The sequence below is a fragment of the Schistocerca nitens genome, chromosome 2, assembly GCF_023898315.1.
Source record: "Schistocerca nitens isolate TAMUIC-IGC-003100 chromosome 2, iqSchNite1.1, whole genome shotgun sequence".
NCBI lineage: Eukaryota > Metazoa > Arthropoda > Insecta > Orthoptera > Acrididae > Schistocerca > Schistocerca nitens.
Window position 1 is genome coordinate 146,354,685 of NC_064615.1, and position 26,324 is coordinate 146,381,008.

General features: G+C 40.9%; 1 protein-coding gene across 1 annotated transcript in view; it reads left to right on the forward strand.

The window, feature by feature from the left end:
• LOC126234881 (glutamate receptor 1-like) overlaps window positions 1–26,324 on the forward strand; it is an 81,622-nt gene that overhangs the window by 47,220 nt on the left and 8,078 nt on the right. The window contains exon 6 of the mRNA XM_049943621.1: window positions 17,060–17,247. Within this exon, the coding sequence (XP_049799578.1) occupies window positions 17,060–17,247 (188 nt within the window). The remainder of the gene's footprint in view (window positions 1–17,059; window positions 17,248–26,324) is intronic.

Genomic DNA, 26,324 nt, shown 5'->3' on the forward strand with positions numbered 1-26,324 from the left:
GCCTTCGTCGTGGCGACTCGACCCGCTTCCACCTTTTGGTTAGGGTGGGAAATGGTGGTCGCAATTCGTCGAATTTGTGTTGACGAGCTTTTGAAAGTAAAGAGCTTTCTTCCTTGCAACTACTCTTTGATGCAAGACCATACATTTTCACTGCATTGGCGACTGTGAGGCCAATCTAGTACCTACACACCTTCCTTCTTTCTCCAGTCGTTCCAAGTGCTCCTGCGGTGCTACGGACCACTGTCTTCCTGCAGTATCCAATCTTCATTTCTGTCGATAAGCCAGCGATTGGCAGTCGGCATCGGACATCTTTGATAAAAGCGACGCGCAAGCGTCACTTATGTCTCTTCATGTGTATCTCAGTCAAGAATTCGCGGTAAACTAATGCATTATGTACATTCCATGAAGGACAAAGGTTCGCTTTGTAGGATTGCGAAAGAACTAAGGCGATATCTTTTTACATCTACGCTTAATGCCGACCACACTTTTCTTTAACCGACTGTATCTATATTCCAAGAAAAACCTGACAAATACAAACATTTTTTTTATAAAATACAGGTTTTGTAAGGTCTGATCTATAAAAAAAGAGCATACATTTATTTCTGTAGGAGAACTATAAAATATTGACAACGGGTCTAACATGCAATTAAAAAGAGATATTCTGCAACAAGCTGGATATTTCCACTAGACTCGACACATTGACTAACTACATTGTCTGTGGAATGGAATTTTATTTCCGATAAGTAATGCAGGCCTGGACATAGAATATTTCGGAATTGTGAACTCTAACGTTTTAATAAATTTTGCAATGATACCAGATATGTTTACATTATGAGTCTCAAGCCTTTTAGATGTGAAATAGATACGGTAAGACCGGTTTCACCTGTCTGCTATTTACTTTGTGCAATAATGGAATAAACTGTGAATGATTTTCAACTTTAAAGCCGGTGTTGGCGAACATTATTTACGTGCCGCATCCATAACCCAATCTAATATTTTATGTTCTGGATCTGTGTATCAGGAATTCATTTACATTTTTATTTTAGATAAAGCTATCAGTACGAGCAACAACTCCTACGACAATGAGAGGAGGGAAAATACCCAGATATATTATTAATTTACAGTAACAAATGTGGGCTCTCATCAGGGATTTAGTATGCGCTGCAACTACACCTGGAGGTTAACCTGTATTAGCTCCACATCGCACGTGAGATGTAATCGAAGTGGGACACAAGTTTCTTTGCTTCCGCCGCAAATGCATTAACGTCGCCTGCACATCAGGAGCAGCACATGGCAACGGCTTTCATGACAGTGCGGCTCTGACCACACATATTCATAGGTTCGGCTCCATTGCATCGTAACTATGTTCACGCAATACTCAGAGATGTCACTGGTACATCAGCAGCAAGAGGCAGCAGTTTTCATGTCACTGTGGAAAACGGCAGGTCCTTTCGACACGCCTTTCTTCTACTTTGCTTGGTCGTGTTCTATGTTTATTGAGACAGTGGTTATAACGCTGAATTCAAACGTACCTATATGCATGCAGTCACTTCAGATGGATGAGACGAATGATTCTTTTCCATCGGACAACCACAGACGTAGCAGGTGAGACTGAACAGCGCGTGTTGTCAGAAAAGTAGGTCGCAGTCCGAGCCATAGGGAATCACTGGTCACACGTAGTGGAGAGGCAGCAGTAGGGGCTTGGCTGTGTTGTGCCTATAACCAAAGGAGAAATGGCTAACCTCTTTTCCAGAAGTTGCTTAGGAATGTAAGAGCGGCAGTTGTTCCCCCGCGTAGAGTGGCGCATTCCGCATTTCATCAGGGACCTCATATTGCCTCCTGTTACCAATGGAACGGTATCCGCTTGCTGGTGTAAACATTTCTCAGAGTCACTGCTGGTAGCTGGAAACTGGGTGGCCGAGAAAGCTGTTGCTTTCCTTCAAGGTCACGTACGTGCTCTGGTTATTGCTGTTCCCCTTGTGTGAAAAAAATAGCCTGTTGATTGGACTGCTGTCCGTGACGCAAGAAATCGTCACATTGGACACATGTCCCTGTACTAGCAGTGGAGGACCTGTCTTTACCCGCCTTTGAAGGGAGGCTCCACAGCATTCGAACTGATACGCAACTGACGCACGAGTGTTTTCCGAGCTTTCGCTCGGCGATCTACTTTGTGACAAAAACTGCACGTCGAGCTTCCCCCAGCCGGAGGGTGAGGAAGAAGACAATTTGGTCGGGGTCCGCGGAGGAGTGCGGACGACAGGATATTCGTTCAGTATTGGTGAAAGAGCGGAAGAGGAAGATTCGGTCTTGCTCCGAGGAAAATGCAGATGAAAGGTCCACAGTCTTACCTAAGGCCGAGGCTCACTATGCAATGCATCTCGATTTTACTACGTGTAAGGTCAGAAATGCACAGCACTGGCACTAAGAAACTTGGGAGTAAAGTCTCTTACCTTATTGCTCGCCCACAGAAGCAGCAGTTCTAGTGCATTGTAGAAGTTTGTTTCTGAGCTCAGTTCACATATTCTGTCAGTCGTATTAACTGCAGACAAATAGCGTTATCCCTTTCAAGTCGATATTAAAATTGAGTCAGCACCCTTCTCTACTTTGCCAACTTTCAACCAGAGCTTTCTACTGTGTTCAAATGTGTGTGAAATCCTATGGGACTTAACTGGTAAGGTCATCAGTCCCTAAGCTTACACACTACTTAACCTAAATTATCTTAACGACAAACACACACACCCATGCCCGAGGGAGGACTCGAACCTCCGCCGGGACCAGCCGCACAGTCCGTGACAGCAGCCCCCTAGACCGTTCGGCTAATCCCGCACGGCAGAGCATTCTACTGTACGAATATTAAACAGTATACAGGGTGATTCAAAAAGAATACCACAACTTTAGGAATTTAAAACTCTGCAACGACAAACGGCAGAGCTAAGCACTATCTGTCGGCGAATTAAGGGAGCTATAAAGTTTCATTTAGTTGTATATTTGTTCGCTTGAGGCGCTGTTGACTAGGCGTCAGCGTCAGTTGATGCTAAGATGGCGACCGCTCAACAGAAAGCTTTTTGTGTTATTGAGTACGGCAGAAGTGAATCGACGACAGTTGTTCAGCGTGCATTTCGAACGAAGTATGGTGTTAAACCTCCTGATAGGTGTTGTATTAAACGTTGGTATAAACAGTTTACATAGAATGGGTGTTTGTGCAAAGGGAAAAGTTCTGGACAGCCGAGAACGAGTGATGAAAATGTAGCACGCATCCAGCAAGCATTTGTTCGCAGCCTAGGAAAATCGACTCGCAGAGCTAGCAGAGAGCTGCAAATTCCACAACCAACTGTATGGAGAGTCCTACGAAAAAGGTTAGTTATGAAATCTTATCGTCTGAAAGTGGTTCAAGCACTGTCTGCAGCTGATAAGATTAAAAGAATCGATTTCTGTGATTTTATCCTTGCTCAAATGGAAACAGATGAATCTTTCGTTTCAAAGATTGTGTTTAGTGATGAAGCAACTTTCCACACTAACGGGAAAGTCAACCGTCACAATGTCTGTATATGGGGCACTCAGAATCCGCGGGAAACAACTCAGTATGAACGTGACTCCTCTAAGGTGAACGTTTTCTGTGCCATTTCAGCTAATAAAGTTTTTGGTCCCTTTTTCTTCGAAGGTGCTACTGTAACTGGACTACAGTATCTGGAGATGTTAGAGAATTGGCTGTTCCCTCAGCTCGAACAAGAAGAACAACAATTCATATTTCAGCAGGATGGAGCGCCACCACATTGGCACTTACCTGTCCGTAACTACCTGAACGTCAACTACCCGAGGCGATGGATCGGCCGCCAGGCAGCCCGTGACAGAGCACTTCATCACTGGCCTCCAAGAAGCCCTGATCTTGCCCCCTGCGATTTTTTCTTATGGGGGTATGTTAAGGATATGGTGTTTCGGCCACCTCTCCCAGCCACTATTGATGATTTGAAACGAGAAATAACAGCAGCTATCCAAACTGTTACGCCTGATATGCTACAGAGAGTGTGGAACGAGTTGGAGTATCGGGTTGATATTGCTCGTGTGTCTGGAGGGGGCCATATTGAACATCTCTGAACTTGTTTTTGAGTGAAAAAAAACCTTTTTAAATACTCTTTGTAATGATGTATAACAGAAGGTTATATTATGTTTCTTTCATTAAATACACATTTTTAAAGTTGTGGTATTCTTTTTGAATCACCCTGTATACTCAAGAGGTTATGTTGACTTACAAGCCGCTTTCTACAGGTATTTTCGATGAATATTCAACGATTGGATCTACTTATGTGCGAGAAAATAGGAGTGGTCTTGTAGTGAGAAATACAGTGTGTCGTCTTCGGACTCTACATAGGGCCACCTCTTATAATCATTTGCGGTCATACCCTTGTGCATAGATTTCATAGCAGGGTCATTGAAGTGGTGGCTCCGTATCTTAGAGTTACTGAGAGACAGACGTTCATTAAAGAGACATAATGCCTAGCCACGAGAGAGACACTTTGTAACTGTATTACGAATCACAAACACGCAGAGATCTGACACCTTCGGTAGCAGAAACTGTCATGCTGCAGTTACGAATGTTGCCGGCACAATAGCAGTGAGAAGCAGCAGTCACCATGGCAGCACAGAATGGCCATGCATAGGCAGATGTTCCGGGACTCCAGTGCACCATAGTAGCGGCCATGCTGAGCTTGCAATCACCGCCACCACACTAGCTGTAATCGGTGGTGGCAGACGCTAGTGAAGTCCCAGCAGCATTTGTTATTGTATTAATATTGCCCCTGCAGAATGCTAGCCATGCCTAGCTTATTAAACAGTCGCCCTGCGAGTCTGCTTCCGATCGTGCAAAAGATCGTGATGTTTGGACTTCACATAGTTAGGCAGGGGAACAAAATATATTTCTGATGAAGAAAATGTCTAAGCACAATGGAGATATATCATGGAGAAACTGGCACCAATAGAGTGTTTAAAGGAGAGGATGAACAGTCAGCCGAGGGCTCTCTTTAATATTTCAGTAGCAGGCGTCCGGTGTATTACGTACACATTTATGATAAGTGGCTATTTACTGCTATTGATTTAACACTTACTACAGTAATTTACAATAATTATAAGTAACACTTAAGCTTATGGTTAACGGTAGTATCATTCATGTTGTATGTATGTTGTATGGTAACCGAGGGCCTAGAAACGACGGAGAGGCTCCGTCCCCGCCGCAGCCGCAGTGGTCCACAACCCCACGACGACTACCGCAGTCCACTTCACCCCTCCGCAGCCCCACACCGAACCCAGGGTTATTGTGCGGTTAGGCCCCCGGTGCCCCCTCCCCCCCCCCCTCCAGTAACGTCTTACACCAGACGAGTGTAGCCCCTATGTTTGCGTGGTAGAGTAATGGTGATGTACGCGTACATGGAGAACTTGTTTGTGCAGCAATCGCCAACATAGTGTAGCTGAGGCGGAGTAAAAGGGAAACAGCCCGCATTCGCCGAGGCAGATGGAAAACCGCCTAAAAACCATCCACAGACTGGCCGGCTCACCGGACCTCGACACAAGTCCGCCGGGCGGATTCGTGCCGGATCATTCATGCTATAAATTCAAATTTGCTCCATTGGAATAACTTACTTGCAAGTTGATTGCCTCCAAACTTGGGTTAATGCACACTGCATTTGTGGCAGCGAACAGTTGTTTTAAAATAATTTTTGCAAACAAAATCATTACAAGAACTAAATCTTATTGTTTTGGAGTTATTCTTGGTCCCTCTACAAATTCGACATCAAAATTTTTCTACATTGATTGCTCTTATATATGCGTCCCTTGAACTATGCAGTGACGCAGATTCATTCTAACATCAAATGGTAAACCTAGTATCGCAGATATTTCCATAAAATGTGACTTCATGCATTGAAAAGAAAGTCTCTTTATAAAAACGTGACGTGGATGTATCTCCCCTTTTTATTTGCTTGAAACAAAGCCTGTGCATTGATTCCAGCCACGTTCAACAATGCGTAATATATAGCCATTGTCCATCTTAATGTTATTTTTTTTATTGCACGTTTGGTCAACAGCTTTAAGCGCACTCTTTTTCTTACTACAATTTACTATTTTGTTAGGTTTCTTAGTGACCTCATTTACTGCTCCTTCATTGTGCATACTGGAAATGAGTACAGCAGACTTGTTACGTCTGCCATAGTAATGCCTTTGTGGTATCCGACAAACTGTCAAACCGATTTCTCTGTCCTCGTTGGGCAAAAACTCAGTCCTGGTATCTTTTTTATCCATTCTTAGGGTTCCTACACAAGCGACTTTGTTTTGCAGCATAGAGAGACTGTAGAGGATAGCGAGTATATCAGTTAGCCATTGCCACATTTCTCTTTGTGCATATTTTCGGCTCCATTAGCCTATATACAATTTCAAATGGGTTATTAGAAACACAAAATGGTCCTTATAACTGATATCCATAGTACGCTTCCAAGAAACGAGTGTAGAATGACAGCGTGTCACAGAGCAAACATTTTTATGCCATACTTAGCTGGTTTCTTTGGAATATATTTTAATGACCTCTGAATGCTTCTAATTTCTCGTCCATAGTAACAAATTCTACAAGAGTGTACCTAGGCACGCAGTCTTTCACAAATGCATCAAGAAATCTTCTAATAGCTGGTAACCTATCCGTTTTACGTCTTGTATCCCTAGTTTTTTATTATCATATCTAATACACCTTAAAAGTAATATGAAGCTCTTGTACCTCATGTACGATCTCAAAATAATCATTAATATTCTATCATGTGGGCAAAGTTTCAATGCATTTGTGTAGTTTCCAATTGTAACGTCAACAAAACAAAAAGACCTAATAGTGCCCACATATCATCTCGATAGGTCAACTTAGCATCCATAACTCTAGAATAATTTTAACCTAACCTTTTTCTCTGCATGTATACGTCTCTACATTCACAGCTGCAACCATCATACCAGTACTAATGATTTTATGGAGCGAATCATTTTTCTTTACAATACCTCATGCTATCAATGTAGGGCTTAGAGAAGTCTTGATATTATTTTTTGCTGCTACCTGGGATGTCTTTCTTTGAAGGTCAGTTTTCATTCATTTTGTTGGTTTTTTCCCACAAATAAATACATCGTCTTCAGTATCAAAGGAAGGCAAACCTTCGTCACCCTCAATTCAGAGTTACTAACATGATTACTTGGTAATAGTACTCTCTGTAAGCAAATAAACATCAGTATCTCCGCAGTCGTCTTCTTCCACAAGTACCTCTAGAAAAGCCTGCTCTAATTCCTTCTGGGTCTAGTTCTATTTGGTCCTAAATTTAGAGACATGAACCACTGTTGGCAGTATAATAACGGACGCCTCCTAAACACAGCTCTTAAATATGCAAGAGATGACGTTGGAAGTGAAATAGTACTTACAAGACCTGGAGCGTGGTTCTGGGAAACGCTTATCGTTACCCTTGACTTGTTGATCCTACAATCGCTCTGACATAACTAAACTTGAGCTTAAACAATGACTCGAAAGGTTCAAAATGGTTCAAATGGCTCTGAGCACTATAGGGCTTAACTTCTAAGGTCATCAGTCCCCTAGAACTTAGAACTACTTAAACCTAAGTAACCTAAGGACATCACACACAACCATGCCCGAAGCAGGATTGGAACCTGCGACCGTAGCGGTCGCGCGTTTCCAGACTGTAGCGCCTAGAACCGCTTGGCCACCTCGCCCGGCCATTTGAAAGATGTCAACAATTAGATGGCAATAAGGCTTGGCGTTTTCTCTGACGTATACCAGATGTGTGAGAAAAGTAATGAGACTGACTGGTGTCATTGCGAGAGATCTGGCGCCGATGTGTTGTTCTACTTGTGTCGACCAGTGTGTTCATCCCTTCCACATATTCACTCCAAGTTTTAGCTCCGTACAGCCACCAAGTGGTTTTTTAAAGTGCCATTAGTGAAGCTGGGGTTTTGTTGTATGTTACGAAAGTGGAAGAACGCAATTTGGAAGAAGGTTATTTAATCACTTTGTGTGTGAACTTTGACAAGCTGAAACAGGCCTATGGGTGAACATTCGTTATCAAGAGCACTCATTTTTCGTTGGCATAAATAATTATTGAAAGGCCGAGAACACGTTGAAGATCAGCCCCGCTCAGGGAGACCTTCACCTTCAAAAACCGATGACACGTCGAACGTGTGTGTGCTCTTGTGATGTCAGACCGACGGTTAACAATATGAATGATGTGTGACCTGTTAAACACTTTCACAGTACATCTAATTTTGACAGAAGTTTGGGACATGCGAAAAGTTTGTGCCAAAATGGTGCCGAAAAACTCATAAACGAGGGGAGGCAACGTGTGCATTGATCTTCTTCAGAGTATTTCCAATGACCATGAATGGTTCAGCCTTGTGATCGGAATTCTGAATTGTTGAGTACGATCCTGAGACAACGCGGCAAAGTGTGGACTGGCACACGGAGACATATCCTGACCTGATTTGTAAATCAAAGATAAAATAATCCTGATTTGTATTTTTGACAGTAGGGTTGTCGTGCATGAAGAATTTGTTCATCCAGACCAAACTGTCAACCAAATATTTTACAAAGATGTCCTTCGAAGGCTAAAGGAAATGGCGAATCGATTGAGATCAGACACTGCAGACAAGTGGCTGCTGCATCATATCAACGGCACTTTCATCGCGGAATTTTAGATCTCAAAAGGCATTCCTGTTGGCATACAGCCACAACCCCTCCTCCCACCTCTGTTCACCTCATCTGAGCCCTTGTGAACTTTTTCTGTACCAGAAATTGAAAAATGTTTTAAGAGGACATCATTTTTAGACTCTGAAGAACATCCAAAAACATGTGACCGACTTGTTAAAGGCCCTTCGAGTTGAGGGCTATCACCTGTGCTACCCAGACTGAGAGCAACGACTCCGCCGTAGGAAACTGCTCTGAAGGGGACCATATTGGCGTGTGAAAAAGTAAAAACTGTGGTAAATAAAATATCAGTCTTATTTCTGTTCTCGCACCCATCGTAAAATACACCAGAACGCTCTCTCTAGGGTGAAGTGGGTAGGAAACGACATCAATGATAAGTTCGAACCTCCCCAGTCTGTATTACAGGGTGCGGCGGAACCGGTTTATAGTATTTAGGTGACTTTAATTACTTATAAATGATATTTCAGGTAGATCAAGAAAATATGAAACCAGTTACTTATTGACAGCGAAACAATTCGTTTGATCTCAAAATTGATTATCCCGTCTAATATTTGTCACTCTGCTAAAGAAATCTCCACTTGACGTTGTGTAGAAATGTTGTCTGTAAAGTCGTGTGAGTGGCACTAAATTGCATATCATTTATCAGAGTTTACACAATTGTTACTTAACATGGAAGCTCTTTTCTCTAGCAAAGGGAACATTTAGTCACAAAATACTACCCGCGCACAACACTGACGTATGTCTCCTATTAAAATATTTCATGTAAATCGTGAGAAATAATTAGGCTTCATAGATTAGCAAATAAGAAATTGATACTAAGTAACGTGCTGTGAACACTATTTTTAAACATTCAATCTAAGTTGAATTCTGTCTTTTGAAGTAGATTCGGGACCACCGGTACACATTTATTTCCATTCATTTATTTCTAACAACATTTATGTTTGTTAAAATTCTCGATTCAAAAGTTCCGCGGACATATTTTTGCTAAGATGGCGGCAGACAGACAATAGTTAATTTGTCTATTGTTATTGTCGATTTATGTTATCAAGGTAATACATTTAGATAAAACTCTTTAAGCATTTTATCTCTATTCTGTAGCATTTAAAATCATTTTCAATGATTAATACTAACATTTTTCATACCAGCTACTAGTAAACTCCACTGTAAATTACTAGCTCTAATGGCTGTCCTCCTAATTGCGCAGCTGAAACATAACACTTAAAAACATTAATTAGATTGGATTACAATTGAAATAAATACAAATCCACGTCTAGACAATAGCGACTCTATTTTTCAAATAATAATTAACAATATTTAATTACAGGTTTTCTCTGTACAGACCTCACACGTCCCACGTCCGAACAGTTCATCGGTTAGCACAGGAAGTACAACTGAACCACAATTATCACAGATAACAAAAAAAGATTATAATTGTCGTTGTCTATGAATGTATTTCTCTGATAATAGTTTTAATTCGCACAGAAATTAAATTATTACAAAAATAATGAAATAATTATCGTCGTTTTTACACGATACAGTCTTTTTATACGTAATATCGGTTATATTTATTGAAGTTTATACACTTAGTTCATTTTAATATCTTGTGGCTAGAACATAGTGTTGTGGATATTACATTGCCCCTTGGGCTGAGAAAAAAAAATTAGTTTGTACACTGTATTTCTTTTTTATCAGGCCACCATATTCGCGTAGGTTCATTGTTCTCATTATGCAAATATTCAGATACAATATTGTTTAATACATGACACAAAAATAGTGTTGAGTTGAGTATTTAAATGGCTTCAGTAACTGCATAGTCTCGGAAAAAGCGGCGGATACTTCCCGGATTAACTTATCCACACACCCCACCACACGTTTGGATTCACTGGACTCGCAAAGCAGGGAATACAACCGTCCAAGGGGCTCCAAGAAAATACAGTTACCTAATCTTAATTATCAGGCTTGACATGAAGACAACATGTAATACGTTGAAAATGCTAGTTTTATACTTCGGTTAATTGCATCTAAGGTAGATTATGTTTTTATGGTGGTGTTTCATCGAGGTTAAAAGTTCAAATACTAATTCGCCGATGACGTCGTGGAATAGCCCCCCTCCCCCCCCCCCCCCCTGCCGAGCCACTGGGTTGCAGGCAGGTAGAGGCTGCTGCCGGACCGGCCAGCACTCGAGACACTCATATTTAAAATGAGGTGGTAGAGCAGATTACTCAGATAGTGAAGGATTTGGAGTAGAGAATAAATGCTGTGCAGACGGAGTATGGGAACAAACCTAAGCTCTTATCGGAATTGGTAAAAGTGAAAGACAGGTGATACAGTGCGAGGCAGTAATGAGAACAGTACTTCACACAGCTGTAAGGAGGGAGAAAAAATTCAGTAAAAACTAAATTAAGTAAGATAATAACTGTTCCGGCGTAACGACAAGCGCCGGCACGAATATAAAGAACGATACAGCAGAGAGGGTTGTGAGACGACGTCACCCAATAGCACGCAAACTAGACGTCACCACGACGGGAGCGGCATCTACACGAAGAGAATAAAGGCGACCCGCCGCCTAGCCGCGGCTGCTACGTCAGTGTTGTGTCTGGTGCTGTTCTCCCGTGACGTCAAGAGCTGTGATTGTAATCGTGTGCTGGACGTGTACATAGTGTTGCTGTCAGTGATCGTTATATGCTACGCCACCCATCGCTACTTTTATGCTCCGTCGGTACTTCGCCTTGTGTTTCTTTTAATCGTCACATTGTGTGGTTTTTTGTGTAGAATTTTTAGATTTTTGTCGCCATTTTTAGTCACCCTCTTTTTTACGCTATCTTCCACTATGTTTCCCCTTTTATGTGTCTGTTTTGCCGTATGTCCTCCTTTATCTTGTTTTAAGTGTCTCCATGTTCTGTACTTACTGTCTGTCTCTCGGCTGAAAAGCGGCGCCTATGCTGCTGCCAGCAAACCCCATATGGGGCACTGAAATACAATACAGAAAAAAAAGCCGCGGCCGCACTAGGAGAGCTGCACAGGAAGACGAGTCTTGACTTGAGAACAGTGTCATATACTTGCATGGAAATTGTGTTCATTGAAGGTCATTGATTTCTACATGCCGCCAGTTGCATGCGACCAGTCTTTGTAAAGACGCCAACTTAAGTATTGTCAATCTACTTTATCGTAATGAGGACCATTAATGTGATTGGCTCTCATTGTTTAGCTGTCTGAGAAAGCAGCATCCTAGGCACCTTATATTACACGAGTGGGCAGGCTACCACAGTAATTAACCAAATGAAGTTCATCGAGCTCCAGCGTCGTGGCAGCGCACAAACATGGGCGAATCAGAACTCTCCGCGGTTTTCTGATGACGAAACATTCGAGGAGCATCTGTTAAATACGTCCTGCGGGATAAGAAAACAACTGCTATTGCAGAACCCTCTTCTAAATGGGCTGTGCTATCACAATGATAGGGGAAATATGAGCGAGTTCTGTCAGGCCGAAGTTGCAGATACTAGTGCATTTAGGTAACCCGTTGGGAACGCTGTCAGAGACATCTACTCCGAACTGCCGCTTACCGGAATGTCTGCTGCGGGCTTTAGTCCATGGCCCTACAGTATCGATGGACGAATTTCTTGATTCCACGGAGGACATGCGTAATGCAGTATGCTACAGTGACAACGGAAACAGTTGTCGAATGAATAATGGTAACAATCGGGGAGGACGGAAGTGGCGGGATGTGTAAGATTCGTATAGGAAGCGATTTTAGTGGGACGTGTATAAATTTCAACCAGATTCTGGAAACTCTGGCAATCGTGAGTTACTAGAAATATGGATGATGGTTGGTAAAATGGTAATGGGCGGGCAGAAACCAGGAAACTAACTTTTCTGCCACCTGCGGAAAAAGAATGAAGTAGGATAAACTTTGCAAAGAATAGGACCAGATAAGTGATGAGAAAAAAAGGTAGCAGTAACGATTAGAAGGAAGGAAGAAGGCACATATATTTGCTATCGAGATTGTGATGGGCAGCGAGATATTATGGATAGTTTGGAGACAACTATCATTGAGGCAATAAAAAGTATAAGCGAAGTTGAACCTTAGTGGGTGTAGATTTAAAATATCTATTTAATCGCGATTATCATTTGCTAAGGTTGACAGCACGATACGTGGACAACAAAAGAGGGTATAGTAAACCGTTATTCTGAGGGCAGAGATAAAGATTGTTTCAGAGTCACAGTTTCTAACTACTGATAAATTGGATGGTTCAAATGGCTCTGAGCACTATGGGACTCAACTGCTGTGGTCATCAGTCCCCTAGAACTTAGAACAACTTAAACCTAACTAACCTAAGGACATCACACACAGCCATGCCCGAGGCAGGATTCGAACCTGCGACCGTAGCAGTCGCACGGTTCCGGACTGCGCGTCTAGAACCGCGAGACCACCGCGGCCGGCGATAAATTGGATGTGGAACCTGTGGTTGCAGTTACGGAGGATGGGTACGCAATGTAGTTTGCATGTGCTGACGAAAATAACACTGTGCAGCTGGTTGTTGCAATGAACCTTATTGCAGATTCACTGACTGGAACACTGTAATTTCCCCGTTACGAAACAAATCTAAACATTCCTCAATATAGATGACAGAGAACAGTATGCTACTGACAACGATCCATACAATGGTTTTTGGCTTGGTGAAGATAAATGTATGACTGTGATTACTGTCCTAAAGTTTACGTTGTACAAGACGAGATGGAGAAAGAGTTGGTACCTTTGTAATGGGCAACGGAAAAATTCAAAATAACCAGAAAGTTGTGAGGTCTCGGAGAAATTCTGATCAAATTTAGAAAGAGTTTTATGACGACAATGAAACTTAGGCTCTCAGTGATAGCTGAGTAAATGCAGTGGCTGTTGATAGTTTTAACAAAACTGAGAGTGATCTGCCTGAAGAGACAGAATTGAAAAGCGAGCCAGAAGTAAAATTTCAACCTATCATGAATTTTACAGGAAACAGAATAGACTGTTTGGTCGACAAAGATAGTAATGTGTTATGTTTGTTCAAATCCTTTTTAATCGTATTAGAAATAGGGAAAGTGTTCTTTGTACTGCGACAAGATTCGGAATTAAATCTCCAACTCAGACCCACGTAAGGCCATTACAGGGTGAGGTTATCCTCAAAGAAATGATCATCATTCCAAATCTGTGCAGCAAACTTTTGTTAGGAATAGATTTTATAAGCAAGAGGCAGATATCAGTTACAAACAAGTTTATTAAGTTGAAAGCTGTCTCCAATCACAAGCGTGTCAATTTTAAGGCTGCACCTTCAGGACTGAAAATGGTGGCAAGTATCTGTTATGTAATAGGTATTAATGACTTGTTGTGTATAATGTTTTGATTAGTTGACAAACTTATTTTGTTGTGTGGAGGTGGCGCTCGATTTAATGTACTAATTTCTTTGTGTAAGTGTCAGATGTAAATCAGGTTTACATTTCCTTTTAATTCGTTCCAGTGATGTGACAGCTGATGTGTTGGTTTCTGAGTAATATCTTCTTTGCGAACGCGTTTGCTAGGTGTGAGAATATGTTCTCTAACGAATGCAGGCTATGGAGGTGTTCTTTCAGTGTGAAGAGAAGGGTCACACAGAAAAAGTAAAAAACTGTATCTGCTGTTCTGTTCTCCACACAGCAGTTGTGAGTGTATTTGCTTCGCTCTCCTGATGACTTCTTTATGTTATAAGTCTGGTCTGACAAGGGTGGGTACATATAGCACCATCTGTGTTGACAATCCTGAGTTTCAATCAAGTGACTTGGGGGACTTTTTGTTTCTTTGCTACTGGATGATCCGGCTGGCAGGCCCGAAGGTTGACGCAGCGATGTTGGCTTCACTTGCAGTGATGTTGGCTGCACTGAGCCTACTGATATCTGAACAAAACGTGCGCTAACGTCAGACGTAGTGCGTGCGATTCAGATTGCATCATTTGCTACGTGGCGTAAGAGAAATGTCACTTTAGTGCTTCGTAGCATGTGTAAACTCAAAATGTGTATGATAGCAACATGCAAACCGTTGCTAAATGATATGCAAATCAATCTGGAAGGGGCATTTGAGGCCGAAAACTGTTATGGTTTCAGTAGATTATTCTGTTTGTTCTTTTGAGCAGAAGCTCAGTTTGTACAGTTTTGAGCACTGGCTCTGATTGGGATAGAGTTACAATAATTATGTGTCGCACTGGCATCTACACAGATGTACACAAGGTTAATGGTTTATTTTGTACATGTTTTGGTATGAAGAGTCGTAGTTCTAGGTAGAATTGAGAGTGTCACACGGAAGACTTAATGTATGTTAGGAATGTAAGGCATAAGAAACGTGCCACACATTCTGATTTTACAACTGCCCAAATTATTGCTCCTGTTAACTTTTTTCCCAACAAATCTATGGCTCTCTTTGGTGGGACGATGAGATTTAGTCCTAATTTCCTTGTCTGAACCACAGTGCGAAAAACAGGGTAGGTGGAGGTACTGTAACACGACAGATATTAAAGAAATCGGAGGTAGTTTTGTTTTGATCATCATGCAGTTCTGACACTTGGCAGGAGGACCCATGCGGGAGCCGGTCACTGATGTCCTTCTGTTAAACTCGCTCTGGTCTGGACTTGACGTTACGTCACCTGCTGCAGCACCCGCAATGCACTAGATAGCTCTGTACGTTTTTGGGTATGTGGATGTAGACATCTGAAATTACAGCAGCGTACTACACACAGATTTAATGGCAAAGCGGGATGCTTCAATTGATGTATAGACTGACTATGCAAATGAAATGTATTTAATTTGTTATTGAGCCAATGAGGTATTTGCAGCGGATCCTGACCATATCTCTAATAAAAACTGTAACAAGTAAACTACAAAAAGATAGAAGGCACTGATCGAGATACATAAAACGGGCGACTATAATTTTTATTTGCATACAGGGTGACAATTATTGAACTATATGATATAAAATCGTCATATTTCTGAACGGTTTACATTAGGACATTCAAACTGCATCGTTGGCCCAGCGGGTCATGATGGGAATAAGTTTGCGCATGCGTGGTTTGGTTTAGCGACGAAGTCCACTTTCATTAGGATAGGTCCGTCAATAAGCAAAATTGGAGCACTTGGTAGGACTGAGATTTGGCATTTCGCGATCGAGAAGTCTCTTCACCCTTAACGGGTGACTGTGTGGTGTGCAATGTCCAGTCACGGAATTATCCGTGCGATATTCCTTGATGGCACGGTGACGGTATTGAAGGTCTCGAGAAATGATTTCGTACCAATTATCCAAGTGACAAGATGTGGTTCGGGCAAGACGGAGCTCGACCATTTCGAAGCAGGAGGGTGTTTGATGTCCTGGAGAACTTTGTGGACCGCATTCTGGCTCTGGGGTACCTAGAATCCACTGGCATGGACCGCGATCGGATCGCATATTCTCCTGATCTGAACGTAAGTGACTCCTTTTCCTGGGGCTATATTAAAGGCCAGGTGTTCAGCAATAGCCCCAAAGCCATTGGTGAGCTGAAAACTGCTTTTTAGTAGGTCATCGACAGCATCGATGTTCCAACACTTCAGCGCGTCATGCAGAATTTCGCTCTTCGTTTGCGCCACATCACAGCCAATGACGGCAGGCATATCGAACATGTCATAACCTAAATTCGTATACCTGTAGTGACTTTGCATGTTGAATAAAGTGTGTGCACGTCGTAGTTTGTAACTAATTTACTTTTTCTCATATAGTTGAATAATGTCTCCCTGTACTTAATGAGTCAAAGTAAGGCGACAGAATAAGGTACTTAATTGAACTTAGCGTAATTATTACGCAGGACAGAGACATGGACAGCATGGTGGAAGATGTCAGTAAACATTATCACACATCACAAACAAAATTTAGAGCCTAAGTTTTCGGCAGTTGTAATACTAACGATTGTAAATACATAATTACAGTTTTTCATATTTTCGTCCATAGCTCAAATTCCATTAAAGTTAGATAAATCCGGAGAGCAGCAATGAGAAGAGCAGATATTCACCTACAAAACTGATGTGCCATGTATGTGTATATTGTAAATGTTCGAGGCACAGCTAACAAAAACAATATTATTATCTTAATTGTTATGTGAATTTACCTTAGCACCTTCACAGAAATACAAAACTTCCGAATTTATTTTGCAGATTAACGTCTGTGTTCTTATTATTTAATGCAACAGGTTGAAATAAATTTTATTTTGCGGCTAGATAAGTTTGATAGTATCATAGAACTACACTGATAGCTAGTGTAAAGGCTAGTTTGGTGTGAAGTGATCCCTTCTTTGCCCACAGAATACTTCGCCATTGGTGACTACATGGACGAGGAAGCGCTGAGCACATGGTTGCGACCAATGCGCGAGGACATCTACTGGGAGAACGTGGTGTTTGCGGTCCGCAAAGGTTGGCCTTACCTTGAACAGCTCAATGATATCATCGACAGACTCTTCGAGGCTGGGATAATAAGCACGTGGGAGGGACAGGTGTGTTTACAAACCAGCTTCTGCTGATGTCAGATGCCTAAAAGTTATAGATCATTCCAACTTAATATTAAGTTATGTCAAAATATTAATTGCATTAGTTACAGTAGCTCTTACTGGCATGTACTTGTCAAAGATCTCTCATTACAGGCATATTAATGACCCTACCTGAGTTCCTCCATCAGCATCCTTCCTCTGAGCAGCAGTCCTAAAATGCACTCTTAAGACTAAATAAATTGCGATGGACCACGGTAGAATTATCCGAGTTGGTACAGATATGATGTATGTGTACAGACTGACAAATGATCACAGTTTCAGGAAACTTGGCTGGTTGATTGAGGAGAAAGAGCTTTACAAATCTTGCAAGTTATTAATTAGTTGGTGCATCTATAGCCGTTATGCGAGGAGTTATTAAGCTTGGCGTTAATTGACAGAGATGGTGGGTTTCCTCTTGAGGGATATCGGGCCGAATTATGCCCAACTGGCGGGTTAGACTGTCAATATCTGGGAGCTGGTTGGGGGGCCCTGTCCGTAATTTTACAAACGTTGTTAATTTGTGAGAGATCCGGGGAAGTTTCTGGCTAAGGTGGGGTTTGGTGAGCACGGAACGAGCATTAGAAATTCTCGCCTTTTGTAGGCGGACATTATCTTGCCGAAATGTAAGCCCAGGCTGCCTTCCCTTGAAGGAGCATAAAACGGTGCCTAGAATGTCGTCGATATACCACTGTGCTGTAAGGGTGCCACGGAAAACAACCGAAGGGTTTTTTTTTATGAAAAGGAATGGCACTCCTGCTTATCAGGTCGAAAAGTTAGGGACTTTCAGATCCGTATTTCACCACTGTCCAGAGTGTCTCCAGGTAACTTCACTGGTAATCGGAAATCAGTTAGAACTGGGACTCATCAAAGGAGACAATTCTACTCCAGTCAATGGGATTCCAGGCCGAGTACATGTCCGGAGGGGTCCTGGAGAGCGTTGGGATACCAACCTGACTGTCGGCCATACTATGGCCGACAACCGTGAGTGATGGTCCGGGATGCCTTTTCTTTTCATAGCAGGACCCATTTGGTTGCCATCCGCGGTCTTTTGAATGCCAACGGTTTCCCTGCATTGTATTAGGCATCGTAATGTCTCTCCATATTCTTGGCCTGTCCCTGTAATATTGTGGTTACCCTAAGGCTGTTATCAGGTGTCCAGTTACATGTGACATCAGGTGTCCTAATTTGATTCTAATGCACGTTAGTCCTATGTACTCATGGATTCACACGACTCCAGCTGTTATACAGAGTGTGCAAAAAAAGGGATGGCCAAATTTTCAAGAAACATTTCAATCACGTAGAAGAGAAAATATGTTATGTAAACAAGTCTACAGAAATGCTTTATTTCCGTGTTGTAGCTCACTTTCTACAATTCTTCAATACATTAATCTTGGGAAACAAACAGGAAAAGAACGTTTCAGCACAGTATGAAACTATTCCCTAAATGAAATGTTTAAAACACTTTCCGTTAGGAATGATACAAGCAATTAATGACTTATTGGATGACGCATCCCTAGAGAATTGCGTACAGTTTCACAGTATTCCACAATACGGACTCAAAGACTCTGTACGTGCAGTATCGGGGTTTTTTATGAAAAAGTTTTCGAATGCTCTCGCAAATAAAATTCTGGTGGTTTTAGGATAGGAGGGCGTGGATGCCAAGCAATTGGTCTATCTCTTCTTACCCGTCGTTCACGGAATCTGTTATTAGAAGCCCAAGAACCTTATCACTTAAATGAGGAGGAGCTCCATCAGTCACGAAGTACAGGTTTTGCCGCTGTTGTGAAGTCTTTCTACGAGAAAGAATGGTTCCTCCCTTGAAACTTTCTCCATTGAGCCTGATTGGAAGAATATGACGCCCTAACAAACGGCGACCAGTAGCGACGGCCCAAACGCCGACAGAAAATCTTTCTTGATGACGTGATTGCACAATTTCGTGAGGATTCTCGATGGCGCAAGTGTGCTAAATGAGAACATTTACAATATGATCAGCTTAAAACTGATACTCATCCGTAAAGAGCAAATTTACGATAAAATGAGGGCTGACATTGCTGAATGAACCATTCGCTGAAATGCAGGCGTGCAGAAACATCACCTACAGTGTATTGCCTGAAAACCTTGCACTTCGTTCGCATACATGAGTTTCTTATGTATTATTCTTCAGGGCAGTCATGTGGTGAACGCAGCTTATTGCCGCTAACTGTCTTACGCTGACACTATGGTTTTCGTCAACTGCCCGAAGAAGTTCCTCCTCCAGCTGATATGTCCTTGTACGCCTCCCAACAGCACGAAGAAGCTTCTACAGTTGATGTGTCCCAGTCCTTTATGACCTCCCCGAGAAGCGAATAGCAGGCTCAAACGTCCCGTGCTCCCTAAGAAGACGATCAATTGCTTCCAACGAACTCCTCTCGTGGCGCTAGGATCATTACCATCTGCAGATTCCTACAGCAAATGGGCATCTGCCAACTCCACATCTGAGTACACCTACATTGAACTGTATTGGAAACCAAGTCAGTGGTGAATCAGTGGTGAACACTAACGGCTTGAGTCTATGTGTGTGCACAGTCTCTGATGCACAACTAGCAGTTCATGCTACGTGCTTGGACAATCCGTGACGAACTCTAAGCAGTTTATGCAAAGTGATACATGCTAATAGAGCAATGAAATTACCAGCATGTCAACAATGAATTTAGTTGCTTGTCAAAACATATGGGCAACTAACACATTATTACACGAGCAATGAAGTGAGTCACATGACAACATTACCTTAGTTCTATAGCAACAGCAAATACTGGCGGTGAACCGAAGGGTTACAAATTACTACATCTTCTAACCAAACATAACGAAAAGCGTACTGTAACATTTCATGTAAGAAAACATTTCATGTAATGGTGGAACGTTCTGTTTCTGTGTGTTTTCCCGTGATTACTGTCATTATGAAGGGAAGTAGAAAATGAACTATAGAATATAGGTGAAATGTTGGCAGACCCACGTCAGTGTAACACCTTTTATTTCTCTATGAGTGAGGAATGTTTCCCGAAAGATTGGTCGTATCTTTTTGTTACACTCTACATAAAATTAGCCACTTAATAACGATCTTGGATTCGAAATTGGTCTTTGAATCAGCATTTTTAGGAATTAAAGCGAAATGCCTATGTGGGAGATGTGAGAAGTGTTGAAAAAAATAACAAATTACATTTTCCCAATGTCCTATCCATCCGTCGCCGCCTGTCGTTTGCTTCACCTACAACTGGGCCTACATTCTCGTTCCACTTCATACCTCTACGGATTGTTACTGCCAAACATTGATATAACGTGCCGTACTTTACACAGTACTCTTTATTCGGTAATCAGGTGATTATCATTGTCTTGATCATCACCATGATCATTTAAATTCATGTGTTTGGTTCAAGGAACGCGTTCCAATTTGAGTTTTCTTAGCTCCATAGGTCCCTGGGCCGACTTACGTTTTCTAACCCTTTGGTATATGTTTCAAAATTTTTATAGAATATCTGCGGTATTGCATACTGTTTATGTGTTCCATTTCTACTTATATGCGTCGATTTCATCTGTTATTGTAAGTTGTTTAATCTCATTTTTAATATCTTCGTTTCTTAATTCGTCTTCTTGTTTACATCCTTTAACTGATCTGAGGAATTGTATTTATGACGTCACTATAAATTTATATATTTCATATTTGCGGTCTATGATTCAGACCCATGAAACCTCAATGGGACAGTTTGTGTTTCATAAAATTTTTTGCATTTCTTTACATGTGTTACATATAATGCCATTTTATTTGTCGTACAGACACCCCATAATTTTGGTGTTTCATTCTTTATAACATCATCATAGTGCAAAGAATCGTGGCTGCCAGGTAGTTAGAAGGACGTAATTGTTGATTATTTAGTCTTCTACCACTATTTAATGATCGCATCTTTTTAATGCCATTAATTTACAATTTTTATCAGTTTGGTTTAATTTGAAAATATCTCTTTTTATTTCTTCTTCTGAGGTGGATATTGTAAACTGACAGACAGCATACATTAATGTATTTGTATAATGGTTCTGATCTCGTTCTGTTTCTTCGTGGTTCTTTTCTTTCCTAATTCCACATTTTAATAATATAATTTATATATAAACTGGAGTTGATTGGGGAAAGACTGTAAACTTTGCCTAACTCCATGGTTAGTTACAATGCAGTTCTTACTTATTTTGTTAGCAGTTTCTATAACAAATTACTTTCGTTGTACAGCTTTTTATATTCTGTATTAAGTGTTGTGGAACTTCATTTTCGTTTAAAATTAAACTCTATCTAACGCCTTGACATAGTTGATAGAAGCTAAGTATGTCTCATTGTTAAGCTCTCTTCTTCTATTTATAAATATATGGTCCATTGTTGTTCGTCATAATTTGACACCACTCTGGTTTCTAGTTAAAATTGTTTCGACAATATCCCGTATTCTCCAAGAAAATATTTAGGAAATATGAAATTTCGTAGTTGCAGGAGAATCTGCTATATTTTCATAACTCACTGTTAATGTCATTTATATTAACCGCATTTCTTTCTTCATTGGTTTTAAAGATTCTTCAAATTCTGTTGATATTTGCAAATCTATTTCTCTCCCACCTACATTCATTTCTGTTTGTTCCATCAAGTTGTGGTCATAAGAAAAGTTCTTATAAATTTCTTCACATTGTTTATTTTTGACTATGTTAATGATTGATATATATTTTTCTTGTCTGTTCAAATGTTTCATTTCTGTATAGGCAATTCCTTTTTGTCCTAAATGTAGTTTTCTGGTTTACTTATATATTTGGTACAAATTGCACTGGGTGTTTTTTTATGTTCCTATTTAGCAATTTCTGTTTGTTAATAATATTCTACTCTTAATTGCCTCCTAACCTCTTGTTATCACATCTTTTAAATCATTTTCCCAGTGCTTCAAAAGTAGGATTCTGTAAGCTGCTACTTATATTCTCTCATTCTTCATTAATATCTGCGGTAGCAACTTTCATTAAAAATTATTCATATCCTCTTTTTACATATAATGGTTTTATGCCTTTACATTTTAGTAAGTGTACTTTAAATGTCGTATTCTTATTTCTATTAGTGTTATTATTTCTTCTCCATTGTCCAGAATATTATTTTTAGAAACTGAGAAATATTCGTAGGAAAATATGTCACTTCCTTAATGTACTCTTATGTCAGTTACCCACAATGATTCTTTTTGGTTAACATTTATGTATTCATTTGTGGATCTACTATCTCGAATTGATGATGTATGCCTGTGACTATCATTTTGTTTTTAAAAAGCCAAGCCATTTTCCAGTTATTATCAATTTCTAATTGTTTTAGATTAGTTTCGATTTAGTTTTCGTTGCATAGACCAAAAATGAGATGATTCTCGTGAGTGTGGGATATATCAGAAAGTATAACATGAAAAACATTGTTGTTGTTGTTGTGGTCTTCAGTCCTGAGACTGGTTTGATGCAGCTCTCCATACTACTCTATCCTGTGCAAGCTTCTTCATCTCCCAGTACCTACTGCAACCTACATCCTTCTGAATCTGCTCAGTGTATTGATCTCTTGGTCTCCCTCTACGATTTTTACCCTCCACGCTGCCCTCCAATGCTAAATTTGTGATCCCTTGATGCCTCAAAACATGTCCTACCAACCGATCCCTTCTTCTAGTCAAGTTGTGCCACAAACTTCTCTTCTCCCCAATCCTATTCAATCCCTCCTCATTAGTTACGTGATCTACCCACCTTATCTTCAGCATTCTTCTGTAGCACCACATTTCGAAAGCTTCTATTCTCTTCTTGTCCAAACTGGTTATCGTCCATGTTTCACTTCCATACATGGCTACACTCCATACAAATACTTTCAGAAACGACTTCCTGACACTTAAATCTATACTCGATGTTAACAAATTTCTCTTCTTCAGAAACGATTTCCTTGCCATTGCCAGTCTACATTTTATATCCTCTCTACTTCGACCATCATCAGTTATTTTACTCCATAAATAGCAAAACTCCTTTACTACTTTAAGTGTCTCATTTCCTAATCTAATCCCCTCAGCATCACCCGATTTAAGTTGACTACATTCCATTATCCTCGTTTTACTTTTGTTGATGTTCATCTTATATCCTCCTTTCAAGACACTGTCCATTCCGTTCAACTGCTCTTCCAAGTCCTTTGCTGTCTCTGACAGAATTACAATGTCATCGGCGAACCTCAAAGTTTTTATTTCTTCTCCATGAATTTTAATACCTACTCCGAATTTTTCTTTTGTTTCCTTTACTGCTTGCTCAATATACAGATTGAACAACATCGGGGAGAGGCTACAACCCTGTCTCACTCCTTTCCCAACCACTGCTTCCATTTCATGCCCCTCGACTCTTATAACTGCCATCTGGTTTCTGTACAAATTGTAAATAGCCTTTCGCTCCCTGTATTTTACCCCTGCCACCTTCAGAATTTGAAAGAGAGTTTCCAGTTAACGTTGTCAAAAGCTTTCTCTAAGTCTACAAATGCTAGAAACGTAGGTTTGCCTTTTCTTAATCTTTCTTCTAAGATAAGTCGTAAGGTTAATATTGCCTCACGTGTTCCAACATTTCTACGGAATCTAAACTGATCTTCCCCGAGGTCCGCTTCTACCAGTTTTTCCATTCGTCTGTAAAGAATTCGCGTTAGTATTTTGCAGGTGTGACTTATTAAACTGATAGTTCGGTAATTTTCACATCTGTCAACACCTGCTTTCTTTGGGATTGGAATTAATATATTCTTCTTGAAGTCTGTGGGTATTTCGCATGTCTCATACATCTTGCTCACCAGATGGTAGAGTTTTGTCATGACTGGCTCTCCCAAGGCCATCAGTAGTTCTAACGGAATGTTGTCTACTCCCGGGGCCTTGTTTCGACTCAGGTCTTTCAGTGCTCTGTCAAACTCTTCACGCAGTATCTTATCTCCCATTTCATCTTCATCTACATCCTCTTCCATTTCCATAATACTGTCCTCAAGTACATCACCCTTGTATAAACCCTCTATATACTCCTTCCACCTTTCTGCCTTCCCTTCTTTGCTTAGAACTGGGTTGCCATCTGAGCTCTTGATATTCATACAAGTGGTTCTCTTCTCTCCAAAGGTCTCTTTAATTTTCCTGTAGGCAGTATCTATCTTACCCCTAGTGAGACAAGCCTCTACATCCTTACATTTGTCCTCTAGCCATGCCTGCATAGCCATTTTGCACTTCCTGTCGATCTCATTTTTGAGACGTTTGTATTCCTTTGTGCCTGCTTCATTTACTGCAATTTTATATTTTCTCCATTCATCAATTAAATTCAATATTTCTTCTGTTACCCAAGGATTTCTATTAGCCCTCGTCTTTTTACCTACTTTATCCTCTGCTGCCTTCACTACTTCATCCCTCAGAGCTACCCATTCTTCTTCTACTGTATTTCTTTCCCCCATTCCTGTCAATTGTTCCCTTATGCTCTCCCTGAAACTCTCTACAACCTCTGGTTCTTTCAGTTTATCCAGGTCCCATCTCCTTAAATTCCCACCTTTTTGCAGTTTCTTCAGTTTCAATCTGCAGTTCATAACCAATAGATTGTGGTCAGAATCCACATCTGCCCCTTGAAATGTCTTACAATTTAAAACCTGGTTCCTAAATCTCTGTCTTACCATTATATAATCTAGCTGATACCTATTAGTATCTTCAGGATTCTTCCATGTATACAACCTTCTTTTATGATTCTTGAACCAAGTGTTAGCTATGATTAAGTTATGCTCTGTGCAAAATTCTACAAGGCGGCTTCCTCTTTCATTTCTTCCCCCCAATCCATATTCACCTACTATGTTTCCCTCTCTCCCTTTTCCTACTGACGAATTCCAGTCACCCATGACTATTAAATTTTCGTCTCCCTTCACCACCTGAATAATATCTTTTATCTCGTCATACATTTCATCAATTTCTTCATCATCTTCAGAGCTAGTTGGCATATAAACTTGTACTACTGTAGTAGGCATGGGCTTTGTGTCTATCTTGGCCACAATAATGCGTTCACTATGCTGTTTGTAGTAGCTAACCCGCACTCCTATTTTTTTATTCATTGTTAAACCTACTCCTGCATTACCCCTATTTGATTTTGTATTTATAACCCTGTAATCACCTGACCAAAAGTCTTGTTCCTCCTGCCACCGAACTTCACTAATTCCCACTATATCTAACTTTAACCTCTCCATTTCCCTTTTTAAATTTTCTAACCTACCTGCCCGATTAAGGGATCTGACATTCCACGCTCCGATCCGTAGAATGCCAGTTTTCTTTCTCCTGATAACGACGTCCTCTTGAGTAGTCCCCGCCCGGAGATCTGAATGGGGGACTATTTTACCTCCGGAATATTTTACCCAAGAGGACGCCATCATCATTTAATCATACAGTAAAGCTGCATGTCCTCGGGAAAAATTACGGCTGTAGTTTCCCCTTGCTTTCAGCCGTTCGCAGTACCAGCACAGCAAGGCCGTTTTGGTTAATGTTACAAGGCCAGATCAGTCAATCATCCAGACTGTTGCCCCTACAACTACTGAAAAGGCTGCTGCCCCTCTTCAGGAACCACATGTTTGTCTGGCCTCTCAACAGATACCCCTCCGTTGTGGTTGCACCTACGGTACGGCCATCTGTATCGCTGAGGCACGCAAGCCTCCCCACCAACGGCAAGGTCCATGGTTCATGGGGGAAGATGAAAAACATAGAACATTTAAATATGATACTCACCTTCCTCATAATTTGTCAATAGATTGTCGAAGTATGTGAATAAATATAGCAATTGGTAACTGCTAATATTTACAGAATTTATGCACCTTCAGAATGCAACGTAGTTATGCATTTTTAATAAATTCATCATACACAAAACAGCTAATCTTCACTGTTGTGACCAAGTGCTGTCAAAACTAATAACTAAAAGATATTTTTACTAAAACTGTTCTAAGACTACTGTTAAGATATTTATCTACAAAGTAAAAGTAGTTGCGTATCGAA